The sequence below is a fragment of the Centroberyx affinis genome, unplaced genomic scaffold, assembly GCF_046629955.1.
Source record: "Centroberyx affinis isolate AG114_WGS23_722 - 3 ecotype Tasmania unplaced genomic scaffold, CSIRO-AGI_Caff_v1 ptg003223l_1, whole genome shotgun sequence".
Taxonomy (NCBI): Eukaryota; Metazoa; Chordata; class Actinopteri; order Beryciformes; family Berycidae; genus Centroberyx; species Centroberyx affinis.
Window position 1 is genome coordinate 224,894 of NW_027281258.1, and position 27,610 is coordinate 252,503.

General features: G+C 43.3%; 1 protein-coding gene across 2 annotated transcripts in view; it reads left to right on the forward strand.

Moving 5' to 3' along the window:
• The first annotated feature begins 7,029 nt into the window (after nt 1–7,029).
• The window catches only part of tmtc2a (transmembrane O-mannosyltransferase targeting cadherins 2a), a 54,238-nt gene continuing 33,657 nt past the window's right edge, over nt 7,030–27,610 (forward strand). For both annotated transcript variants that reach the window (XM_071538200.1, XM_071538201.1), the window contains exon 1: nt 7,030–7,385. In XM_071538200.1, coding sequence (XP_071394301.1) covers nt 7,303–7,385 — 83 coding nt within the window. In that variant the 5' untranslated portion in view covers nt 7,030–7,302. The remainder of the gene's footprint in view (nt 7,386–27,610) is intronic.

A 27,610-nucleotide genomic window follows, 5' to 3' on the forward strand; every position in this document is an offset into this window, starting at 1 on the left:
CCAAACCAGAGGAAGCAGAGGAAAGGGTAGAAGGGGCAAGGGGCGCCCTTGACCCCTTTTTAATCTTTCCTCCTGTTTTGCTCTGTCCTTGGTCATTTCATAAATCACTCTCTCCTTCTATCTTTCAAAGCGAAGGTTATAGACTTTAGCGCAGACATGAATCATGGCAGTGGGCATTACACATAAACGTGACAGAAAGCAGAAAACATGGGGTCAGGTGCGAGGGAGCAGCTGAAAACATCAGATTATAGCCTATAGGCAGATAGTTATTAATGACCACATTTAACACAGAAAGCCATACGGCCATATACCATATATACTATTTAAACAATGTGACTTTTACTTGATTTAATTCTGCACTTTCAGGGCATGAACACATCGCTTGAAAGATAATCTAAAGTAAATGCTCCTATTTTTATGACATTTGGATATTGAAAATTCATGCAGATACTATTCGGTACTTATCTTTTAGACTATAAGTAGATGGCTCAGGTTATCTCCTTGATAATCATAACTATTAATTCTGTCATATTTTGCAGTAGGCTACGTCTCTATGGAGTCAGATTTGTCTCAAAAATAAATACACAAAGCAAGCTTCACAAATGTATATCACAACTCGTAAATAAACATGGATGATCACAAATGTATTTTCCTGTCCACAAACAAATGCCACCCAGCTACTGCAAACAGTAATATTTAAAGCTTGATCTAGGAACGAAATTCCAGAACTGTCAGACATTATGTTGAACAAATGCTAGTGACTGAAACAAAGGGAATGCGATACGACACTTTTCGCACTGTGCAGGACGGAGAAAAGCCAGACCACGCTTCCTCCCATCTCATCTGCCGCCCGTCGCTGCTATTATTTGTCACTGCAGCTGCGGCGGCCCACACATCTGTAGGCTATCCATAGGTTTGTCAACGTCGCCGCGGTAAAACTGTGTCCCAGAGCTTTATTTTTACCTCCGTCAAGACAGATGGCGAAGCTCTCTGGTGCGTCTGGACCGTGTTTGGATCCGGCACCGTGTATCGCACTGACAGCCCGCTCTAGTGGTCCAAACCGGACTGACGCGACTCCAAGCAGTTCAAGATGTGCATGAGGCCTGTTTTGGGATATAAATGTTGCTGGATTTTGTTGTGGCTGAGTGAGTCATGTCCTGATGACCTGTCCCGTCCTTGATGCTCGCACGCATGTTTGCATATATATATATACAAGCACACACACACACACACACACACACACACACACACACACACACAGCCTGGCACAACCTCTTCCCCATACCCACATAGAAGACAAGAAAAAGGACATGATAGAGGGCCAACTTACAACACACAAAGACAAACATACACGCGAGGAGTAATGAAGATCAGCAAAGGCCATCCAGGCAACTGGTAAAGTGCAATTTCCTGAATTTGCATGTAACAGTAGACAGGAAAACGGTTCAGGATGTGTATGAAGGCGGGATACAGTTGGAGGACAGAAATAGTCTGCGTGGGGAAATAGTCCGCATGGGGAATCGTGCGAGGCCATCCCTCACCTCTCCTGGCTTTTCAGGAGGAACGGGAGGAAGAGAGCGGGATGCGTCAAACACTTCAGTCCTCGCCTCTGAACGCCGTTTCTCACGCTCATGCTTGGATGTGCTGCAGTTTCCATTTTAGCTGGGTGGCACACGGGTTCTGTGACCGCTGTCATCCTTAGTTTGGAAAATCATCTCACGGTTCCTTCCTCCAGCACCCTTGCTATGAAGAGTTTGGATTCTGGGTAGAAACTCAAACAGTAAATTTGCAGCTTGTGGATCTTAAACTTTATCCAGTAATATTGATGTCTACAATCAATTCTCAGTCACTAAATGGGATTTTTTTGGACCGAAAGAGCACTATTTTTTGTGAATGGGAAAAGCACTGAATGAAGTAGAGTCTTAATTAATGGACTCTAGATACTCAATGGGTAAGAATTGGAAGGGAAGTGGCATGCCTTATCAAGCATCAACGTGATTTGAAATCCACTCCAGTGAGGAAAAGGAGAGCGAGAGAGAGAGAGGAGGGTCCGCTTGGGCAATCATTTGTTGAATGTCAGTTCTGTAGCCAAACAGGAAGCGTGGCAGTGAAAAAGCCATTTACAGATCAGCAGCCGTGGCACACACACACACACACACACACACACCCACACACCTACTGTTCCCCCCCACTCACTTTCTGCTCCCACTCTCTTTCATACACACAAGCACACACTCCCACTCTTAACACTCTCCAGTTACTATAGTCTTTCTCTCTCTCTCTCTCTCTGTCTCTCTCTCCCTCTCTCTCTCCCCCACACACAAACACACACACACACACACCTAATGGTCTTGTGATGACTTCCATCTGAACACAATCATCGTTTCGTCGTGTTTTCACTGTCCGGAGTGCAAACAGGATTTGTTTTTTTCTTTTACTTTTTTTTCGAGGACGGGCCTCGGCTGAAAGCCATCGCAGAGAAGAGTGCCAAGATAGACAGAAGTAATCCTGGCTGCCATCATGCCCCTCCAGTCACGAACAGACTACAGCGCCGTGCCAGATGCCATGCTTGTGAGAAAGAGGGGAATTGGCTGGACGTTGCGCCGGGCACACACTGCTTGTTTTAGATTAGACTCGCTGTCATCACAAGTCATTTCAGATTTATTCTTCGAAGCGATACCCGAACAGAGATGCGTTTCACACCTGTCAGCCTTGTATCTGTGGTTGTGTGTGTGTGTGTGTCCGTGTGGATAAACAGGCGAGTCAAGCCAAGTGCATGTTTGACTTTGAGCCTCAAACAATGTCACCTACAAGAAACACTTCGCTGGATGCGGACAACTGTTGGCTTCACTGTGAAATAAAGTCATCAGACATTCCCAGCAACAATGTCTGTCCCTCCGATTCACATTTTCCGTTAATGTTGCCCGTTCTGTCGGGAGTTTGTCCAGATTAATATCGAATTAGAGCAATCTAAACCATCTGACAAGAGAAAGAAACAGTCACAGAAAACAAGGAACATCCATTCATATGTGTGGCTTGCAGTTTAAACTCGCTCATTGATTAACTGGAAGAACCCTCCGATGTTCCCTGTCCAAAAATGGAGAATGTTTATTGTGTCCTCAGCTTCTCACTCCAATGCAATGGGAAAACAAGAAGTAGTGCCTGGATATTTCTCTAGTCACCTGTCTCACTGTGGTGTTACACAGTTGAACCACTGAGTTGCTTTGTTTGTTCATTAAACTGACATGTTTTACATGGTACTTAACTTTAATGACCTGTCTGAAGAATATAAATCTTGAATGTGTAAATATTTTCAGTGAGCTGTGATTTGAGGTGCATTGAGCCTCTTGCCATCCCAACACAGGACACAACACCTCCTGTCATAATATGTATGTTGGCCCAAACTGCAGTTTAATGAATGTGACGGAGGGAAACTGAAGCAGACTGCCACTCAGATTGAGAATTTATGTGTTATTCCTGTCATCTAGGATAATCCAATCAATATTTGAGATCAACTGTAACCTGTGTTGTCAGGTTGAAACTGGAGCTGCACCGTAGACTGAATGAGACACTGATGTTCTAAATGCACAAAATGTTTGAATTTAAATAAAATTCAAAAAAATAAAAAATAAAAGATTTTATTCCACAGTAGTGCTGTTAGGAAACGAATCCCCACAACAACCCTCTTGGGTGCAATAACCAGTCACCTTTAGCATCTATTCCCCATTTATTCTCTATGGGGCAGCTTCAGCCTCTATACCAAAAACACATGGTGTAGGCTGTATTATAATGGGTTGTATTTTACAAACAAAATAGCTGAAAATTTGAATTTGGATCTGATCCTGGTACCACAATTCATCATCAGAACTTAGTACAATACATGTAAAATAACAAACAGTCATTATCCTTAATTCACTGCCAAACCCAAACAATCATCCAACTCTGTTTGTTCCACACAAAGTTATTTCTCAGATCTTCCTGACCACAATCAGGAGGTGAAACCCTTATGGATGTTCCACAGACCAGGGTGGATTTGATTTGGCGTGCGATGTGTTCCCTTTATTTTTTTTTCCGATTTCAGGTTGTTGAGCTTTCATGTTGATATTAATACCTCGAGCGTGCTATTTGTGTGAGGGTGGGGCCCGAGCCGGGTCGCTCTAACTGTGATTATCCGTTTCCTGTGTGATTTTTATCTGCTGGGGTGAAGAAGCAGTGGTTCCGGAGTAAATAGCTCAGGGAAATTGCCATTAGTCACTTGGGGTGGCTTAAAAGGGAGAGGAAATCTCTAAATAATAGCATTTTACTCTGAATGGAAATTTATTTATAAAAGCTTACCCTGTTGGCCAGTTCTTTACAGTGCCGCCTTTTCTTTCTTGGCTTGGATTTGTTCAGTTAAGTTGCATGATCTGTGTAAAAACATGATATATTAATTGATTATGATATTTACTCACAACTGCCCTCAACAAATTCTGCATAATAACAATTGGATAATGCATAATGATGCTATGCTTAGTGTGTATGCCCTCTATTGGGGAATGTGTGCAACTAATGTTGATTTAAGGCTTGCGGGCCCGTGCTGAGGGCCTCAAAAGAGAGTTTGGTTAAGGACAAAATGACTGTAAAATATGCAAGTAACATTCGCTTTGTCTTTGAGCAAAACAAAATGTGTTTCAAATGAGAAAAGCCATGTGCTTTGAATCAGGAGATTGAAATGATTGTCACTTCCTCAAACAGAAGAAACCAAATAAAGGAGGAGGCGAGAGAAATACATTTATCAAATATGACAAATGACAAATATTTAGAATGTAGTTTTGAAAGGTGGAGATGAAAGAGGCAAACACCGCACGCAGCCTCGCGAGTGTCTCTCCAGTGTGGCTTTGGATTCCCGTCAGATGTGTTATTCCCAGTTGTCCACTTGACATAACCCCTCCTCCCTGCCACCCACACACCGCTGCCCCTTCAGAGCTGCATCTCCAATGAAAAGAAGGATGTTTTCCTTTGTGTTGGAGGACCGCTGCCTGTTTAGACCTAAAGAGCAGGCAAAACATTCATTACGCTCCACCACGCATGCGGACGTAGGCAATCAGTCAGAAGGAGTAAACACCGCTCCTCCCGTAATGTGTTTGTTTTGCCCCGGGCCTGTTTATATTCTCAACAGGGATATTTTTTTTTCCCTTCTTTGCCTTAGCTAATCCCTTAATCACTTGTGCCGGTTGGGAGACAGAGCACCCCTTGTCCCCCGGGGGCAGAGGTGAGGGTACAGTGTTCGTCTTGTAGGCTTTGTGTGTGTGTGTGTGTGTGTGTGTTTTCTTAGATGTGATGTATAATTGTCAATATGACCCAGGAAAGCATAAATTCTAAGGTGCATTACATTTGTGTTTGTGGTGTCGTTGCCGTGGGTTACATGGTGCAACACCTTCCCTAGATACAGAATACCACGAAGGACAAAGCAACAAAGGGGTTTTGAGGTTTCCATGCAGATAAGTTGTCTAAGGGACCAGGTCTCTACCTTCCACCCAAACAGGGGCTCTCATTTGTTACCTCTAGACACTGGGGAATGCTGGGAAAGAGGAAGTACTTCCCCATTAGTCTGAGGTACAAAAACAACACGGCCGGCCTGCCTTCTTAACTAGTCCAACAGGTTCCATGGGGTCAAGGGCGAGTCTTGTTCAGAATCAGGGTCAGTGGATGCCAGTGTTACAAATGGCTTCCTCACCTCGCTCCATAACCCTGCCCCTCTCTCTCTCTCTCACCCTTCGCCAGCGATGCCCTCACTCTCTATACATCCTTCTCCCACCATCTGTTTTTCTTTCTCCACTGCTCTTCGGTGGATTGATCCTCCCGGAACCCCAACTGAGGGACAGGCTTCGGTCCAGCTGGTAGTCAGCGGGACCAGGCTGCACGTTTCCAAACTGACGCCTGCGTGTGTGAACAGCAGACGCCTACTCATATGCGTCCTCGCCATAGGGTGAGGTGCGCCAGTTCATCAATCACCTGCTCACTCACTTTATCTTCTTCATCTCTCTCGCGCTCTGTGTCTCTCCATAGAGACAGTGGGGGGTTGTTGTAAAGCAAATTAATCAATATTTTTCATTTGCAAAACTGGTGGGGGGGGGGGATTGTGTAATACCTACAACAGGAGCCCCATCCCATTTCAGCTATTTATCAGGCCATCTCAGCATTCAAATTATATACTGGATATTAAGCATAGATCATTCACCAGTTGTCTGAGTCCCATGTTACACGAGCAATTCATTATCTGACTAACTTGTGGATTTTTATGGGGCTCAATTATAAAGTATGTGTTTTATAAGAGTGCCTCAGGGGATATATACCTCAAAGGAGCAGCCTACTGCATCCTTAAAAAAAAAAGTATTAAAATAGGCCTATAATTAATTGTAGAAAGCTACTATACAAATATCACAGCAAAAGTCCCTACAGGAATTTCACAGGAATATCATAGTGATAACATAGGAGATAAAAAAAAAATGCCATTAAGCACAAGGTCAATATAAACTTACTATTGTGTAATACAGACACACTATAGTTCCCAATAGGAATATTATAGGAATTATATTATAGTGATACCATAGGTAAACAGTACCACAGACACAGTGTAGCTGTAAGTCCCTATATAAATATTATATCAATACCATAAGAGATGAAATACCATAAATATACATTATTCATTGTTGAGTACCACAGACTTTAAATCCCTATGGGAATAGTGATTTTGGTTTACTTGAATCAGTCTATAAATTGCTGATGCTGTTAAATTCAAATAAACACCATTGTACACATTGGACTAGTTAGATTGGACTAGAGTTAAAATGCCTGGACATGACGGATTCTTATTCAAGTCGACCAGCGATGCATAAAAACACTATCACAGTTATTTCCAGCACTCCCCACCTTAATTCACCAGTGCAGAGCCCAGTGCGCATGCCCAGACTCTCTGAAAACCACATGCGTCTCTCTGCTCTGCTCTGCTCTCTCCAGTGCCAAGGCAGAGAGATGCGCACACAGAGGACAACGCAACAGAGAAATGCGCACGGCTCCAAAGCAGAGACGGCGATAGCTTTACCTCCAGACGCCCCCGATCCGTCTGTGACCAACATGGGTTAAAGGGAATATGGCAAACTTTGAGACACTTTGCATGTCATGGGAAATGCCCTGCGTTGTCTGGCAAGCTGTGTTGCCGAGCGGCCGAATTGAGAGCACAATACAGAGACTTGTGTTGGACCCGAATCCAGTCTAGTGTCATTTCTATCCCAGTTCCTTTTCCCAGTCTCGTTGTGAGAAATGATCACGGAGCTGGTGTGCACCGCCGCGGCTGTGGGTCTCTATCTCAACACGCTGGACGCAGATTTCTGCTACGATGACAGGTACGTTCACCCAACAGAGCGCCAACATCACCATCCGCTCCTCCACTTGTCTTCTCCCCTTTTTACCTCCGCACGGAAACGGAGGGGGACGGGTCGTTGCGCTCCCCCGGTTGTTTGCATGTGCTTTTGTCCGTAGCCTGTAATAAATCACTGCTTATTTGCAGGCTGCAGTCCATGGCAGACAGAGAGAGAGGGAGAGCGGGAGAGGAGGATGGGGGTGTAATGAAATACTAACGCTAAAATCACAATAATATTCCTATAATATGCCTATAATATTCCTGTAGGAACTTGTATTCCCCCCTTGCTTCTCAAGAGCGACTTTATAGTGGCAATTAATGGTATTTGTTAATCTCCTATAACATTCCTATAGGGACCGCGATAATTGTAAAGCATCCTTCAGAAATGCATTATATCATTACTACAGTTGTTGTGTACATTAATAGTTCACACCGCCACATGGTACACAATAACAACAAAGGAGGTAAAGTTCAACACGTTGATCGCTCCTCCGTTGTAACAGCAGCCTTGATCCCACTGTCTGCTGCGAGTGATTCAAATGCTTTTTTGTGTTGATGAAGCACTCATGCCTGATCAGCGCCTGCCTGTAATAACACTGCGCTACACCCGGGGGAATAAAGCCTCTTTTAAACTGGGAGTTGCATTTGCGAGCGGCTGAATAAATATGTCAACACTATCATGCTTTCGTGGGTGGTTGGGAAGAGATTGTGGGGGAAACCTCTGTGCCACTTGTGTCTGCACTTATAGGCAGTGGTAAATAAAAAGGTGTGCAAACCATGACAAGGCAAACAACCGCAATTACACACCAAAATCAATTAAACTTACAGAAAATCATTCATTTATGCATTCTGCCCACCTTAAAGCACCTTACATTACTTTACTTATTGCTATGAATTTACATCATTAAGATGCATTTCAGCCTATAAAAATTGCTAAACTATTTTGCAAATAAAAAGCAGGGTAAACAGAGATTAGGTGGGCTTAGCCTCCACTATATACCTGCTTGTAGGATTACTGCCTACCATACAAATGTTCAGTCCTTGGTTGAACTGTAACTGGGCTTTAAAAAGAGAAACCAGAGTCAGGTAATTCATCGCTGCTGAAGAATATGGAGTACTGTCAGAACTAACAAAACTGATATTAATTAGTCCTATCAAGTATCAGTATTCTGCTCATAACATTTCTGTATATAGTGCATTTGTCTATGGTTTAATAGGATGAGCTGTTGTTCGACAGACAGTGAACAGGTCGCCTCCATTCCATCCACAGTTCAGTGACTGGTTGCTGTCTGGCTAGTATCTCCAAACACCCCTTTAAGGTCAAATACTCCTGCCTAGTTTTCAGCACCACTCAGTGACCCCTGTATATTGTGTGTGAATGAGACAAGGTGTATGTGTGTATGTGAAGGGGGTGAGGGGCAAAGAAAGAAGAGAAACATAGACTGACGGTACTAGAAATGAGCTCCGTACCCCGGTCTCCAATTACATCACACCTCGCCTGTACTACTCCTGTAATGTGTACAGCAGTTCTTCATCCATCAGCCTTGTCTGTATGTCTGACCGTGACACAGTGAAGTTGTCACACGGCCCTCCGGTGACGGATCACCAGAGGAGCTGCCCTGCCCCGCTTCCAGCCCACGCTCCCACCGCGTCCCCGCAGTGAAAGTTCAGCATCCAAACCGGCCCCCGTGTGTATCTATCAACGTCACAGTGGTAATTTACACTCGGTGGGGACAGACACTGGCGTTTTGGTTCAGCGCTCTGAGATGTAGGAGGTTGAATACCAATCAGAAGTTTGACCTTCCCTGCTCGTTCATCAAACTGCGTCCTTTCTCAGGGGTCAAGAGTCCTGCGCTCCCTGTCGCTCCCCTGGGGAATTACTGGAGAGTTATGGGACAAGGGAGAGATTGAAGTGGAGGAGATTGGCACTAATTTGACGTACTCTAAAAAGACTGTCTTGCTTGTAGACAAAGTTGTGTTTTTCTGTAGCTGGATCCTGATTTGTTCTTTTTGAACTGCCTTGTTCCGAGCTGAGATGATCTTATCTGACCTCTCACCTCATAGTAAGATGATTGTTTCTTGTCACCAGTGGTGGAAAAAGTACTCAAATCCTTTACTTAAGTGAGTACTTAAGTAAAAGTATAGAAATATTACTTAAGTATCAAAAGTAAAAGTACTCATTCTGAAGAACAGAATTATTAGAAATATTAATGCAGATGCAAAACTTGAATAATGCATTATATTTTATGAGGTTATCATATGTTTTGCATGTAAAACCTTATTCTGCAAAGTAACTAGCAACTACAGCCGTCAGATAAATGTAGTGAAGTAAAAAGTACAATATTTCCCTCTTGAGTTAAGGTATAAAGTCTCACAAAATGTAAATACTCAAACTAAAGTGCCAGTACCTCAGAATTGTACTTGCACAGCACTTGAGTAAATGTACTTTCCACCTCTGCTTGTCACATGCAGCTCTTACCACCCTTGACTGTGTGATTGCACAGCAGATGATGCCTCTGTGTCCAGTGGCTCCGACTTGTGGGATGTTCTGGCGAGTCTCTGCTTTTTCAATCATGTCAAGTGTTTTTCCTGGGCACGGCTCAGAGCCTGGCCAACAGCTCCGTCGGCCAGCGGTAATCCCAATGAAAAGCCTCTGCGTGTGAAATGACTGCGTTTTACTGGTGCTGAGAAAGGACGCGAGCCAGACATTTTTCGATGAGGGGGGAAAAATCAAGCTTTATTAGGATGTGATCTGGTGGTTTACAGTCAGGCTTTTTTTTTTTCCCCCCAAGTTTTTCAAGTTTTACCAAATCTAAAGCCATACATAATCTGTCAGGGATTTTCTTAGGTTATGAGTGGTAGAGAGCTTTGTCATATTTTAAACAGGCTATTCACAGTGCTGTGTATCTTCATGGGTGTTTGTGAGTGAGGTATCTTGCCAGCTGAGTGATAGCTTCAGGGCCGTGGTCATAGATTGGAAAATTTATTCGCTGTGAACTCTGAACTCTCCCTTGAATACTCATCATCGAGGCTTTTGACAGGATAACAAATGACGCTCTGCATGCCGCCGACATTTCAATGATATTGGTTTTTAAACAGCACCTTTTGACAAATTGACCCCAGTGATGGATGTCTTAAACAAGAGGTCTACAGCGGACGCTAAAGGTGCAGCAAGGACTCTTCACAACAGATAAAAAGAAACACGTTGAGGGAGCACCCTGTAATGGAATGCATCCTAAGTGGCTTTCAGTATTCAGAGTCGCGTATCCTGAAACATCTGTGACCCCAATCACGTCACGTCTCCCCGCACAACTCACAAATGCATTACGGTTCCTCGGGGGATTGCAATGAAAACATCTTCCCTCTTTGTTTCAGAAGAGGAAAACAATTTAATCTTTGGGCGGGGGGCTCGGTTGGGTTGGGTGGAGTTTGGTGCGGTTTGGATGTTACTGGCTGACTCATTTCCTTCATAAGCACCGTGATATTCTGACCCATACTCTATGCTAAATCTCCTCACTGAGGTTTGAAAATGTGTGGCCTCATCCTTCGTCCCAAACAAAGGCTTATATGATTAAACATCCCCCCCACAAATAACACTGAGGTGACACAGTACTGGCTCAGCATAGTGACTCACAGAAGTGCCACAATCAAGGCGAGGATCACAGAATCAGATTGGTTCCAACATCTGTTACTTCTCTATCTTGAGGTTGACCAATAAATGCATCAATATGGGATCGTCTTCCAGAGGTGCCCTTCATAGGTCAAATCATGCATAGTTCTTTGATTGAAGTATTAATTAATTTTCTTAATGTATGATAATGGACCACACATGGTTTAACCTCCTAGCACCCCAATAAATATAAGAAAAAATAGTAAATAAAAACAATAATGACCCTGTACAGTTTCCTATGCAGCGCTCCAACAACATAAAACAATGACATGGAATAAACCGAACTCCAAGAAAACCCCTGATTTCTCATTTCCTTCTTTCTGTTCGTATGACTGCCAACTGTCCCACATATAAATCTGTCTCTGGCAAGTGTGGAAGGAAGCTCTGCTAATAAGGAGCATTGTTGTGTTGAATGTGTAATTGTATCAACGGCCATTGAGATAAGAAAAGCAGTAAACTCAGTCCATCTCAAGAGGGCGGGGGGGGGGAGCATGAGTTTTCCTCACACTGTTCCATAGTCCTGCCTTGCTGCTGGCTATACTTAGTTTTATTGTAGAATGACATATGGACTTTTGGCTTAAAATGTACAGATACACTTTATGTTCCCCAAACTCCTCATTTTACACCTATAGGTATGCAGGTTTGGGGGTTATGGGAGAGAATCACACATTAAGGAAACCACAAGAGGGTCGCTAATGTTACAGTTGATGGCTTAACAACAATTAGCTGGTACATTTGATACTTGTGCTACGTAATAACTTATGTTCCTACAAAAGGTCCACTTTTTGCAACACCCAAAATCATCTTTGAAGAGCTGTACTTGATATCGATGAGTGATGGTTTCTGTTATGGCTTGGCACTCCCAAAGCTCATTGTGATGGGTTTCGGCCCACTGTGGAAAACGTTGCCAGGAGTCTCTGTGCCTCCAGTAGAATAGTTGGTAGCAATTATCTAAAACATGTGCCCTAGTTGTGTTGATGCTGTTTAAGTTATGTGCTTGGGGCGGGTAAATATTGAGGGAAGAAGTAGGCTAATGGAGTGAGTAAGCAGTAAGCAACAAGGACGAGCCAAGGAAGCTAGTGTCTATCAAGAGGGATGGGATTGTCACAGTTAGCGTTTAGGAAATGAGTTACATTGCCTAAAGACAAGTACAGAATTAAAACGAACAATTTGGTAAGGTTTACGAAAAAGTGTTTTTGAAGAGTAATTTGAGATAGTTTTGAGGCAAGAGGTATTTCAGATTGGGGCACATCAGGGATTATGTGTTTTAGAGGAGAAACAGAAGAGCTCGATGAAATATGTGGTTTGCTGGTGAAAAAGCGCTTTTCTGGTGATGTGTCGCCATGGATATAGTCATCTTAATATACCAGTTTTAAGATTTACCATGAAAGCCCTATGCCTAAGAATTAAGCATTAACATGTGTTTTTCATTCATTGCCCATGAAAAGAGTATTACTATTGATGTCTTTGTGTTTGCAGTCCCTCGCATCCCTAGATTTGGGAGTGGGGGAAAGCTAGGCCCATCATTCAAACAATAGGAGGGCGAGAAAAGAGAGTCATCTCATCTTGATTACTAGCAGATTTAACCCTCATAAGCACTTTGTGGTCAACTTTGAGGAACTGTCAGCAAACTCTACAGATGTTCTGGGTTTGAAACTGTTTTAAAGCCACAAATGAGGGCTTGAGTTTATTGAATGGGGTAAATTAAAATAAATTGAATTTCTCATCAGATTTATAATAGTGTCTGATTCAATGTATCAGGAAAGAAAGGGCAGTAGTTGTGTTGAAGACAGAGGAAATGTTATAGCCTGAAATCCTCTTTTGTACTCCAGCTTTTAGAATCCTTCAGTGGCAGGAAAAACAGTTCAAGCTTGTATGGCTTCTTCTTCATGCTTGTGTGGATTGAGCGAACGCAAGACAGTCCTTTTTTATCAGCAATATTTTATGAACATATCTACATAATGAATATAATCCTCATAATGTAGGGTTCAAAGGTTTGCCAACTTGAGTTCTGAAACTTTTCAAAAGTGCTGAAGACTCAAGGTTTCCTCCCACTCAATATAAGTCTCCCTGCTGTTTGACATGTTCAATAATTCAGTGGGCGAATATGTCATGACTTGATTTTGGGCCATCTTCATTCATAGCTCTTTGTATAGCTACCTTTATGAACTAAATCTTTGTAACTTTTCATGTTCCAGGAGGACAGTTAACAATTTATTGAAACAGAACACAGAAATAAATCCACTTCCCTTCACTCTGGCCACAGCAACCATTTGTTTCCTCTAAAAGCTTTGGCAAATTCTTCAATTCTCTGTTTAGTGTCCTCATACTCTGCTCCCTACATGCAGACCACAAAGAGCTAGCCTGCTAGATGCAGTTTAATAAATATAATGCCTGGTAAATATTCACAGCACCCTTGATTCCAGGGATGTTTTCCCTAGATGCACATGGGCATGAGAAGGGCTTGTTTATTTTTAGGTTGTCCCTCCGTGTCCCACTGAGTGCCAGTGATGCATGAGGATGGTTTAGGCCACTGCTAACCCTTGGCTGGCCCTCTGCTTCGTGAGCCACGGCCGACCCGCCCGTCTGCCAAGACACGACCGCCAAACCTCAGTCCCACGACCCTCCCTGTATACACACCATATGCGGATCCCAAAACACTGGTAACCATGGACAACTGGGCTTCCAAATTTGCCAGCGCCCTGCAAGATTCACATCCCCAAACCGTACATTTATCATGTAACACACATGGATGGGTGAAATCCTCAGAACTGCAGAAAAAGTGGTGAAAACCTAGTCTTACAAGCTTTTTATCTGGCTAACCGCATGTGTGTTCTTCATGCTCTTCCCTAATAGAGACCATTCATAACTGTGGGGGTTGAATTTCTATGTGGAGTACTAAAACTCTCTCTGTAAGCAAAGCTCCCTATTCTGGTATTACATTTCACTTAGAAGCTGGTATCTACTTTCCCTCTTTAAACTACAAGGTGGACTTCTTAAAAAAAAAAACAACAACCTCACAGCAGTCGGGGCGTAATATAAAACCAAAACCAATCCGGGGCTCACATGAATCCCTTGCAGTTCCCCTTTCTACCTTTTGTAATCAATAGTCATTGCGTATCATCTTTCAGTGACTGTGGATTTTTTCGCCCCTTTCCCAGAACAGCTGTCCGAACAGAAAATCAAACACGTCTTTTTTTTGCCACACTTGACAAACACTCATATTACTCCACAGCCAGTGTCAGGTCTGATGGAGAAGAGCATTGTAAAGCATGTGCTGACTGAACAGACAGTGACACCTTGTTCCCCCGAATCCTAAGCGGCCTGCTTGCGTAGGTGTGCATGTTTGCGTGTGCGTTGACAGCATTCGGCCTTTGGCTGGTGATGCTGAAGCTGTCATTAGTTGACAGGGCGGATGGAAGCGGCTCTGCTCTCGCCCCTGTGGTTCTTATGATCTGTGAGCTGTGCATTGGGGTTTTAGAGGCGGTGGGAGGTTGTGGGTGGTGGCTGAGAGGGTTTGATCTCGGATGGGGAACGGCTGGCGTAAGTCATGCTGCTCTGTGTGCGGAGGTAGAACTTAATGTTGTGCCAACGCATATTCAAAGTTTTACAAATGAAGACCTTCAATGCAAATGCCTTAAGTGAAAGAGTAGGTGGCGTTATGTAACTTTGGACAGGGACCTAAAGTATATTCATGATGGCTGTTTGAGATGTGCTGCACCAACAGTTTAAGCCTCCCACTGTTATCGTCACCTGAAGCAATAACTTTTCCTCCTAGCCTCATGCATTTAGCTGAGTCGCAAGAATTTCCTCCCGAAGATAAAGTGAGAAATAAATTGTTTGTATTTCTTTGACAAATGCCGATAATATGCTGAAATAAAAATCACTGTACCATGCAAGCAGCAATGAAACTCCCATTCCTCTCAGGATGGGATACTGAAAATGTTCTGCGCTTTAATTATAATTCTAACGCTGAGTGCCAAGTGCTTCACAAAACCAATAGAGCTTCATTAGTTCTGCAACCTTGGCACTGAACCCTAGCTGTGCACGTCGCGCACTCTTTCCATCTCCACGCATGGCTAGTCGAACTTGCCCTTGTAAAATATGCTAATATACATAAGGCTCTCTGGGTCAGGAGAGGGCCAACTGTAGAGTGCCCGGTGTGTGGGGAAAATCGGTTTGCGCTTCTCACCTCATAAAAATCTGAGAGGGGTAGATTGAGCGAGTTGGTGTGAGGGCTTGAGGGATTTAAGGTTCGAGGGAGATCAGATGACGCCCCGCTACCTTTACTCAAGGGTGCAGTTATAGTGTTAGGTAGATGCAGCAGGAGGGAAGGAGTCACTGAAGTGTGCTACAGTGGGTATTTATGGGCCCTCTATGTCTTTGTAGCATGATATCACAGACTTTCAAAAGGAATTTCCTGAAACAGGACCTATAGGAGGCCATCATTAATGTGTAGTGAGTGATTCTGGTTGGGTTTACTTCATCTCTCAATTCACACTTTAATACCACGAACATGACTGTGATAATGGCCGCTGTCTTCATTTATAAATGTTTTGAAATGTTTCCAAATACACATACAGCCTGATTTCTTCGTCATCTATCCTATTTCTATTCACTCTTATTGGATTTATAAATGGCTTGAAGCAATATGTTCATATTTCATTCCCATCCAGATGATTTACTCTGTGGAAGGGGATAGCCTTTCTCCCCTTCCTGCTTCCTCTTGATAAGCTTCTAAAAGCGGAGAACCACACAACTGTCACAGTGCACCAGATAGCACAGATAGAGGAAGTGTGGAAGTACAGCTGCGTTGTTTAGAGACTGTCTCATTGTGACACAATGGATGGCTATTTGGAGGAGTGATGACGGAACTTGTTTTATGGAGGGCGGGGATGGTGATTATGATGGTGATTATGATAGCTCAACATAAAAAGGATTGGCCATTGTGATTGATTATGCTTTGTTTGAAGTGAAGGGATCTGGATATCTTGCTGTTCTTCTCCACTGAGTTGGCATGCAGATTGTTTTTTTCCTGCTGCACCGTGACATCTATAGTTCTTGGTTTTGCGGTAGATTATTTTCTGCCCAGTCGAAAAGCCAATTCACTCGGGTTTGGCTTGGTTGGAAGGTCATTATTTTGTGTTTACAACCCTAAAGCCCATCATCCTTCACACAAATTGTCCTCCTTAATTATCTAGGCAGGGTCAGGAAACAATTAAGCCAATTTTCCCTATTTTGATTCACTGCCCTTTTAAGCATTGTTCAATACTCCACTCATCCATCTCACAGAGCAGAATTGACCTCCTTATTTCTACACAGCCAGTCTGGTGATGGGATCAGTGGCTGGTTTCACAGGTACCCAGAGCCTGCTGGAGATAAGGCGATTCGCTGTTTAAATAAACATGGCAGTAGTGACTGCGAGCGACCCACTGTGGAACATAGCTTTGATAAATGGGGGGAATCTGCATTTGATAATGGCTGTTTTCCCGCCTCAGTCAGTCTGAGATAAACCAGCCACCTTATTTATCTTTCTGCAGAAAGTAATTTGTTTCACCCCGTCATTTTGATATTCATGGATCAATGGCTATGGGAAAGGCTATGGTTATAGTGTTTTCATGATGGGTTATGACAACAGTGATTTATTTTTTATGTATTTTCGGGGGGCATCCTGCCACACCGTTTTATCTCCTCCATAGAGTTTCGCCTTTCAATTTATTATTTTCATCTTTTAATCTGGTGCACTGCACTGAAGGTCACTGAATTATGTATGTATACCTTTTGATAAGAACATGGCCAGTTTGTGTGAGGGGCTCTGTGGTGCATTTCTGCTTCCATTTTGATAAGAAATGCACAGCAGGGAGCTTGGGCTATATCAATGTCTTGCTTGGTTGCCTCCTGCCTAAAAAGAAGTTCCAGATACAGCGCAATCAAATGTTCTTCCTCATGTGAATCTGCCCCAACCAGTACGTGCCTCAATGACTTGTCTTTCACACACAGAAAAAGGAAAACATCCAGATACACTATCCTGTAGGAGATACATATCTCTGCTGTGTAGACATGGTAAACAGTCAGCGGATTACAGTTCACCACCAAATGGGACGGCGCCAGCTCATCCGCCACACTGGGCGCATTTCACCAGAATCCACACAGATATTTTCCCCGAGGCTTACTCATCACCGTGATACTACATCCAGTCAATCCATTACCGGGCGGGGAACTGACAGACACAATTGAATCTACACTCAGAGGCCTCACTGTTTTTTCCTGCTATGACCAGCACCTACTCACTGATAACGTTATCAGCAGAAAAAACAAGCAACCATGTGACATCCCTATCGCACACAGGAAAGATGGTTGTCCGGGTGGTGAAATTACCAATCCTGCTGTACCCTTCCTCTCTGTCACACACACACGCACAGATGCACACTGTCTTCTTTGCGAGTGAGATGGCCTCATAGTGTGTTTGGTCAATAACGTTGATTGTGTTTTGTTTCACAGCTGCTCTGATGCAGAGAAGTTGAGCTTACCATCATGTCAATATGTACAAGCCTTTGTAACATGGAGAGGCAAGGATATGTCCAGTTTCTTTACATCAGTGCTTTGTATAGTTGAGTCTGAATATTATGTATACGTATATATAACAACAAAAAAAAAACTTGGCTACAGCTACTTGTAACCCAGTTCCTTATGCATATGTCATGACATGTTAGCATGACATCATGTCTGGTTGTCCCTCCAGTCCATCTCAGAAGGGAATATTGTACTTTTATGATGTTATATGATGCGTTTTATGGTTTTATAATGGAGTTTCCTGCAGCATTTAAAACAGGCCCATATATTTTGGAACCCCTGTTGATAGTTTGACAAACTCGGATAATATTAAACCCCCTATGGGGAAGTGCATTTGACATCGACTACACTGGATTCTGTCGCCATTATAATTCATAGGTTATAATCATTAGCGCTGTGATGTGGCCCTTTGATAGGATTCTGTTTCATCTATTTGTGTTTTAGAGCTGAATGAAAAGTAAATTGGCACTACTTTACTAACTTTGACCCTTTGCTTTGACCTAAGTGATGGGTCAAATGGGCAGGATTTGCACTTCTGGGATGACTTCATTGGTTCCAATGTGAAAGTCGAGTTCAGTCAAATACTGTGTGTATAATGGTTCCGTTGTACCAGCCATGTTCAACAGATCACAGATCAGGATTTGAAAAGATCTTAGATAATTTGCCCAAGTCCTTGAAAAGGGGGTAGATTTGGTTTGGGCTGGCTCCAGAGATAGCCCTCTATAGCTGCTGTTTCACTCTTACTAATGCTGGAATGTGACAACTGGTCACGGCAGAAGAAAAGAGGGCCTGTGCTGCATTGGATACAGTGCTGTATGCTCTATTATGCGGGATACTTGGCGTTTACAACTGTTGCAAGTGTGTCTGACCATTCAAAGCAGAAAGAAGCCTCTCCCCTCAAGAATCAGTTGCTGCAGAATGTTTTGTTTTCAGTGCAGTGCTCAGCCATTTTTGTGCATATATAGGCCTAAATCCACTTCATTCTCAAAATAGCTGCATTTTTTAATTTCTGCTCGGATTACAAATCAATTGCGGTGGAGCAGAAAAGCGGGTTTTTTTGAACAGGGACAGAAGGCTTTTGAACAGAAACAGAACGCTGCTTTGTTCTCCAGCTGTTCCCTTGGCAATGCCACAGTACTCAGATCCTCCACTGGCTGCCTGATTTGTCATCAGCAATTAGAGCAGTCCTCATTATAAACCCTCCAGCAGATCAAAAGTGATCCAGTTTCTCAAAGGAACTCCAAAGTTTGAGCAGAACTTCTGCCTCTATGGGACAGACCTGCATGACAAAATGGACTCATCGTCTCCCCCTCTGCTGGGCCTGAAACAAAAGTACTCTTTACTCTTTGTCAGTGTGCTGCTTTATAGTGGAACAAGTGTCAGGGGAGCACAGCAGTTCGGTACTGCAAATTAGAACTGTGTTCAGGGTCTGATGCACAACAGACTGCCCGTGCAGACTAGAGAAAAGGAACTTCTTTTTCCTTGGCAAGGGAGAGTAGACACAGCTGGACATGGCCAAAGTCTGCCAAACCGGTGATTCCAGTGAATGTAGTGGTCCTTCAATGCCCAGGAGAGGGAGAAAAGAGGGGGGATGGAGTTGTCATGGAAGCACTTCAGAAAATGATAAATCGGATCAGGGTGTTTTCTCTCATTCAGTCTGTCTGTCTTGGCTCTCCTTTTTGTTGATGCAGTGTGTCCACACCTGGTGCTCTCCGTGTGTGTTTGTGCATGTGTGTGGAAATTAGAGCGTGTGTGCATGCAAATTCTGAGGCTTACAACCTTTCGTCAGAGCTGGACTGAGGCGAAAAGTGAACAAAGGACATTGGCAGTCATCTGTGAGCCGTGACTCTCCACGGCCCGTCAACATTCATCTATCCCCAATGGATAAAATCAATGCCAGGCACTGTATTTGTCCCCAATATTCAAGTCTCCATTTTAATTAAAGTGTGGAGGGGAGCCTCCGTAGAGATTAGTTTAGGCTGCTGGAGGTGTACATTTTTATAGGTCACTGTGTCAACACCACCAGCTCTCTACAACTGGGCCAGTGCAATCGATTGTGGAAGCAGGTGAAAGGAATTAAAGAGGCAAGGCAGGAGGGAATGGATTGCACCTGGTGCTAAAAGAACCACGTGATCGCATGTATTGATACTGGTGATGATGGAGCAGTAGTCCTAATAGTAGTAGTAATAGCAGCAGCAGCAGAATTAGCTATATATAACAACTGTAAAAAATAATGAGTTTGGTACAGTAGCATGTTTTAAATGAGGGTAATAGTAATTAATTGGAAACAGAGAATTAAATTAAAGATCAGAAAAAAAGAGCACAACACTGTAGAAATGACAGTGTGGTATTTGCGGCCAGCAGGATGAGATACAGCGACATCTTTCTGACAGTCTGAATCATATCATATCCCCAGCCAGTGCAGAAAACAGTGATTTATGTATTGTTTGGGGAGAGGCAGAGAACTGCACTCAGTCAGTTTTTAATCAAGCATCACGTTTATCACTGTGGATGCAGACGACTCGGGGAAACTGCCCTAATTACCCGTCCGCAGTCACATACTGTAATTAACTGCTTAGACCACAGTAGATGACGACTGTGGACAGATTGATTGGCGGGTTATTTATTTCTCGTAACATGCCGGAGGTGGTATCCTGGGTAAATTCCACTGGTGGGATGGATGGATGGATGGAGGGTGTTGAAGTTGGCTACGGACCAGTACCACCACACTGATAAGAGCTGGATACTTGGAGAGCCAAGTATTTTAGAAACCCTATAAAACCCTCAGCATCCACTGCTCCTTGACATCGGCTCATTTAAATGTGTTTCTCACAGTGAATGCTGTGTGGCATAATACCATACTGTAGGCATATACCCTATTTATTGGGTGAGCCATTCTCAAATGCCCATAAATTTCATATTAAGGGCTCCTCTCTTGATGTATAAAGGGGAAACACACAACTGTATAACAGCCATTTTTCCATCAGGTTCCTGGTGGTCTTCAGGGTGTTACTGGGGGTGTGAAATGGTAATTTGCTGTTGAGGGGGGAGTGAATGCTTACACTCCCCAAACTTCAGTCCCTAGTGTTTCTCAATCCGATTGCATCCACACTCTGCTGTTTCTTTATACCGCAGAATACTGAATATTGCAGTTTACCCCACGGTCTGCTCGATAGCTTCCTAAACATGTTTTGACAAACTGCTATTCTTCAAGGACAAAAACAATTCCTCAAACTTATTGTTGTACACTATTGTTGTATGTTGACATGTTTATCTCATAAAAATTCAATTAATTCCACAACTTTATGAGGTGTGAGGTTTTGCCTCCCAAAATCCCAGCCCAGTACTTCACTTGACTGCGTCTAGCATATTTCTGCCCCCGTGGGAGAGCAGAGCATTAGTTTTATTAGCCATTGATTTCCCATAGCCGTCCCTTGGTGAGGCTGAAGGCTCATCACAACCTTTTATTGACATCATCACTCAGGGAGCGCTGCGGTCGGTTCGGCCTGCTTTTTAGCTGAGGTGGCAGCGGTGGCATTGTTGTCAGATCACCTCTATTTTGTGCGACCAGCTAATGGGAAGTGATCAATCAATCTCTTAGATGGAGATAAGGACTGGGCAATCAATCTGCTGAAAAATAGATGACGGAGTTGCACTCTCACTGATTGGGTTCATCATTTTTTCATCTGTATCTATTTTCGTAGTCTAGTTCTATTTTTGGTGTGGCTCAGGCAGTCAACAATCAGGAAAGTAGTGTATTAACAAAATTACTATGCAGGATGTAGTCGCTATCTAATTGCACCTATTTCCAAAATCCAAATATGTAATTTCTACCCAAGGTTATTTTAGAATTTCTAATTTGGAGCATCATCCAAATCATAAGGTAATCATAAGGTATTCTGGAGTATGCAATTAACATGTATTCATTTCATTGGAGATCAGACAAGATATTGAATTGCTAATTGTCCTGAGAAACATAAATTGGTATAAATAGGTATCATTATTTAATGATACTACAAGTCATGGTCAAAGCCATGGTCTATTTTAGTGCAAAGCACATATCCAGCAAAAGCACAATGCATAGTCCCTGGCCTCTTTGAATTTAGCAGCACTCCTAATCAGGAAACTGGCTTTACTGGGGACATGAAAGCAAGTCGGTGGCCTGACAAAGGCGAGACAGCCAACTTCCTGACGCTTAGCTCAGACTGTTTCACCCTCTTTGAAGCCGAGAGCCCCCGGAAGAAATCTGTTCCTCCCGATTGGTTGTTTGGACAGACTGGGAGAGACTGGGAGAGACTGGGAGACTGCGAGAGCGCGGCTACTCCGCTCTGTGGATGGAGGGGTGGTGGAGGAGGAGGAAGAGGAGGAGGAGGGGTGGGGGACTTTATCTTAATCAGGTATGAGTTCAGTGTTGGGTCTGCTGCCTGGTGATGAAGCCAAAACAGCTGGGCTTCAGTGATGAGGAGTAACTATTCAGAACTGTGTTCTTATGATCATGGGAATTCAATTCATGATATACATTATGATAATATCATTTAGTTGGACTTATGCCACATATTGTAGTAAGTGGAATATAGCAATGTTAGTAATTATCCATATTCTCTTTCATCAGAGGTTTTAAAAATCGCTGCTTGGCCTATTTGGAGCATTGGTGCGAATATATATAATGACAGCTTCTTGGCTAGTAGGAAGTATGCCACTCTCCCCCAATTTGTGTAATCCATTGTGTTTACCCATTTGGATCATACAGTAGATTTTGGTGTGTGTGTGTGCAATTGCATGCATTTGCACTTTTGTCCATGCAGTGTCATTTGTGTGTTACTAGGGATGTGAACTGCTGGGGTCACCTGAAGTCACTGCATTAGTATTTTCATTAGAATGCAGTCCAGAGACCTTCAGACTGAGTCAGATTTGTCCTGTTCTTTGCAATATTTGTGCAAGCCGTGTATATTCACCACAGTGGGAAAGTCAGCTACCTTGATAAACATCCATGCACTTACTTAGCAAACTCGACAAGCATTCGCTCAGTAAACATCGTAATGAGACAACAGTACAGTGCACCATGTCAGCGGTCCTGGGAAACTCATAGCCACACACATACAAACTCCATCCATTTTGCATTGAACTGTGAGCAACAAATAAAACAGGAGCTGTGGACCCACATCTATAAGCTGCAACCAGTTCGAAAAAAAGGGCCTAAATCTTTATGTATGTCCAAAATAGACAGCTTTGTTTAATTTGCTGCATTTTCATGCAAGTCTCTGCATATGGAATTAAAGTAAGTCTGTTAACTGGCCTATCCGTTCCACCAAACTTCTCGCTGGGCATTCTGCCCCCATGGGAAAAGGCTGGGAGCTGCTGGATGGGCTATTTTTAATCAATGAGAAGATAGATCCAGTGTACTGAGTAGAAGAGAAAAAAAATGTAGGTTAGCGCCTTGAATACAAAATAAGTTTCATCCGCTGTGTGTCTCAGTTTTATTTTCAGTAATATAAAAAAAAAGACAAAAATCTTGCCAGTGTTCTTTCCTTGTTTTTTCCCTCATGTCATCATCGCCCAGATAAGTTGAACACCATCCAACAGCAGTTTATCACTGTTCACACATTTCAAATGATGGAAAAAAAACAAATAATTGCATCTGAGCTGGCATAAAAACCGCCAAATGAATGTCATATTTCTTACACTTCAGGAAAGGGAAGAGCCTCTGCTAAACTAAACATAAATCCTTCACAACTAGGCCACAGGCAGTGTGACAGAGTTTTATAAATGCTATCAGGACATTTATGGATTTTTTCCTCTCCTCCCATATTTTGTGCCCGTATGGCGTGGGACTGAGTGTGGGAAAGTAGTCGTGCCACTTCTGCTCAGGCATTGTTCTGCCAGCGCTCTCGTTGACGTGTGCGATGTTTGGGCACACCCGCAATGCCTAGTTCCTGACCTGGAGGCCCTCAGATATACAAACCAAACAGCAGGCACAAACTGTGATGTAAAACGAGGAAATGTTTGATTAAAGTCTTCATGCGTCTTATCACGCTGCATATAAGCTGCTGTCATACAGTAAAGGATAACCGTTTAGCGAGGGAACGGCAGGAATGGTGGCAGGTAGGAAGAAAAGAGGAAAATAAAATCTTCAAGCCAGACTAATCGCAGAGAGAGTGGTGGTCTCCTCCTCCCCCGCTCTCTCTCTCTCTCATCATCATCATCATCATCTCTCTCCCTCCCTCATGCCTTCCTGCTGGGGCCACATACTGGCAGGATTATAGCAGCTAATAATCAGCCAGTGAATGAATCACTCAGGCCCAGCCAGCTAGCGTAATGGCTTTCCGCATGATTGTTCGACCTAGCGCTGTGATGGATGGATACCTCTAGGATTAAAAAAAAAAAAAAAAAAAGTAGACCAGATCACCATCTCCACGTGTTGAGGTGCTGTACAATACATTCCCTGTCGGCACAGACTACAGTGTCCAGTGGGGTGAAATTATGGGGTTTCTCCTCGACCAGCTGTGGCGCTCGCCGGGCATGAAGCCACGGCTCAACAGTTTCCCTGCCAACTGCAACACCACATGGAATGAGGACAGTCTGTGTAGGATAGACTGCATATTGTGTCATTCTATATGTACCGTATGGACATGTAGGTGTGTGAAGGCTTGAGCGCGCGCACACACACACACACACACCTTTAATCAGATTATCCATTGACCCCTGACCTCTGTGCATGTCTCAGAAACTCTATGGGGTCTATGATCACTTTCTAATCCTGTTAGCATTGGATTAACACAGAGGTGATCTGGACCCTGACACACACACACACACACACACACACTCACTCTCTCTCTCTCTCTCTCTCTCTCTCTCTCTCTCTCTCTCTCTCTCTCGCTCTCTCTAATAAACGGGCCCTAGAGCCACCGCTCGGGTTTGTGAGACACTGAATCTAAATGAAGGTGAAATCAATAATTGGTTGTGGGTGAGATGGGAGACCACCTCCCCAATGCGAAACGTTTTTCAGCTCTCAGAAAAGCTCGAGGCCTAAATCAGTCCCAGACATTTATTATCAATACATTAGCACGCGTTTATTCTAGACTGTCGCATGACGAGTCAATCAGAAACACATTTTGTCCTTTCTTCCAGATGAGCTGGGATAAACTACGAAGCACAGAGGGAACATATTTCTTAGGAAAATATTGCTCAGTGTCATTATTTAAATCCCTCTGTATTTGCCTGTATTATTCTCTTGCAAGCCCGTTTCTGATTAATGTATTATTGTTTATCTATTTATTGCCTTTATTGGCCTTACAGTTTGTGAAGCATTATTTCGAAAAGTGCTACATAAATAAAGCTTATTAGTTATGAAGATTATTATCTGATGTGTCATGAAACAATGACACTTAAATAATTGTGTGACATGTTATCAGTTTCTGTAATTGTATTGTTTGTTTTATTATTATATTGGTAGATCCATACCCCAGCTGTAAATTCCTGCTACTTGTCTTAAGATCTCCTGGATTGAAGGACATAGTGGGCATGCAAATAGATAGTTCAGACAGTTTTCTAAATAGGATGGCAGCACCTGAGAATACACTGTAATCATATTGCTCTGTAGTGGTGCTGCTGTGATATGGATTTGTTTTGTCTGCTCGGTATGGAGGCTTTTTCTTCTCTTAGACCCTTAATCACCTGATCTCCCGTTACTCCCGCACAAAGCCAGCGGCAGCATGAGTGGCATGTTTACTTCTGCGGTGTGCTAGCCCTACATTAGCATTGTGTGAATAGGCCTGTCTGCCACAGCTCTCTGTCTGTGTGGTTAATTAGCACTCAGGTTGCTCAATAAGGAGATGGAGATTTAATAGATCTTGGCCAGACAAGGGGTATTAAAAAAAGGGCTTGGTACCAGAGCAGACATGAATCATTAAGTGAGACAAAAATATAGACAAAAGGAGAGAGAGAAATGGTGAGAGTGAAGGGAGGGAGATGGATGGGTGATACAGAGAAGAAGGATTCAATGAAGTAACTATATAAAGGACAGAAGTGGAGATAAAATAATGGCAAAAATGGAGAACCAAAAGAAAGAAAGACAAAAATAAAATTGAAAGAAAAAAAATAAAAGGAACAAAGAGGTGATGATGTCCATGAAATAATATCCAGGCCAGTATCCATTAACAGCACCGTGTTTTTATGATGATTGGCTAATCTATCTCATTACTGCTGTCATGGAGCAGGAGGATGCACTCTACGACAAAAGGTTGTAATGCAGCCAGGCCTGATTACATTAAGTGACGGCAGTTTGTGCTGCAGACGTTTATCAGAGCGGAGTAGGCAGGACGGTGCACATGCTGCAGACAGACAGGCTGGCCGAGGGCCCAAATATTTAAAGTAGGCTGAAGTGCAATGTTTTGCAATGCGATATTGATTAATGTTACTGTGTTCTTTTATGGAGCACATAAAAAGGGAAAATTTAAACTGGAGGTAAGTTTACTCAGTCAGACCACAGAGAGTGAAAGTGTGTTGTAGTGTAGTTATGTGTATTTGTGCACATACTTGTCATCTCAAATCTGTAAAACTAACTTTACAAGGATGCAATTAAGGGAACTGCTCTTTTTTTATAGGACACAGCCTCTGACTCTGGTGATTCAAGCCTATAGTTCAGAGAGAGTTAAGATCTCTACAGCTCCGCAGCCTCATGAGGGTTGATTAGGGTAAAAATCACTGGGGCAGGAATGATTGAGTTAAGACTGAAGCTTGAGCCTTGGGTAAATAACTCTCTGCAGTTGGCCAAGAGGCTGGGGAGATTTCATTAAAAGAGTGCCATGTTGTTTACCAGTGCTCCAAACATGCAAACACATCCAAATTTACATACACGACATGCACACACATACAGTACACTTGTGTATCCGTTGCATCCATACATGGACTAAAGATGGGTACTGAAAAACAAACAAAATCATTTAGTGATTGGTTTAGATTTAATAAGGGAAGCCAATAAGGGATAACGGCTTTTACCTGGATTCACCTCATCAGTGTACATGAAAAGAGTTAGTGTCTCTTATATTTTGTACATTCAGTGTATATTTTATGGCCTACTGTCACTGAAAGAGGCCTAGTATGCAACTACAGCTCATGAAAAAGAAAATAACTGGTGGTGAGATCACTGCTGGGGAGCAGTGCTGCATTTGCATATTGAAACGACACACACCCCAAACACTGAAAGAAGCCCAATTCCGTCTCCACTAAAAGCAGTGGACAGGTGAAAGAAGACCTTACCCCATCGCAACTGCCCCTCTCTCTCTCTCTCTCTCCAAAAATCCCCCCTCTCCACTAATGTCTCTTTTCAGCGACTGATGGAAAATCCTCCCCCACCCTCCCAAAAAAAGAAAGAAAAAAAAAAGCAAAATTGAAAAGACCAAACCCGTCCTGTACTTTGAGGATTGTGAATAGAGTGCCCCGCAGCCAGCCTGCCTGCCCCACATACGGTGGCTGAATACAAAAGACCCCCTCTGTAAGAGCAATCACTACGGGAGACCACTCTATCTGCCCCAATGCAGCGGCAGGCCCCAATGAAGCCGTCAGCACAGGCTCTGCTGTCACACACACACACACACACACACACACACACACACACACGCATGCATACACACACGCAGCCTCATATGCCTGCACTCACACACTTGCATGTATATACCTATTATACATACTCATAGCCCATTCGGATATATGCATGCACAGCAACACACACATGCCCGCACACACACACACACACACACACACACACACACACACACACACACACCAGTACTTACAACCTATTCTCAAACCCCTTATGGCTTAATGCATTCTTTTCATCCTGCAGCGCCGGGCAGGAGCAGGGAGGGAGACGAGAGGTTCGGGCCGATTTGAATATTTAAATTATTTATCACCAAAGAGTATTGAGACCCAAGACATGCCAAGAGACACCAGGGAACTGGGTGGGG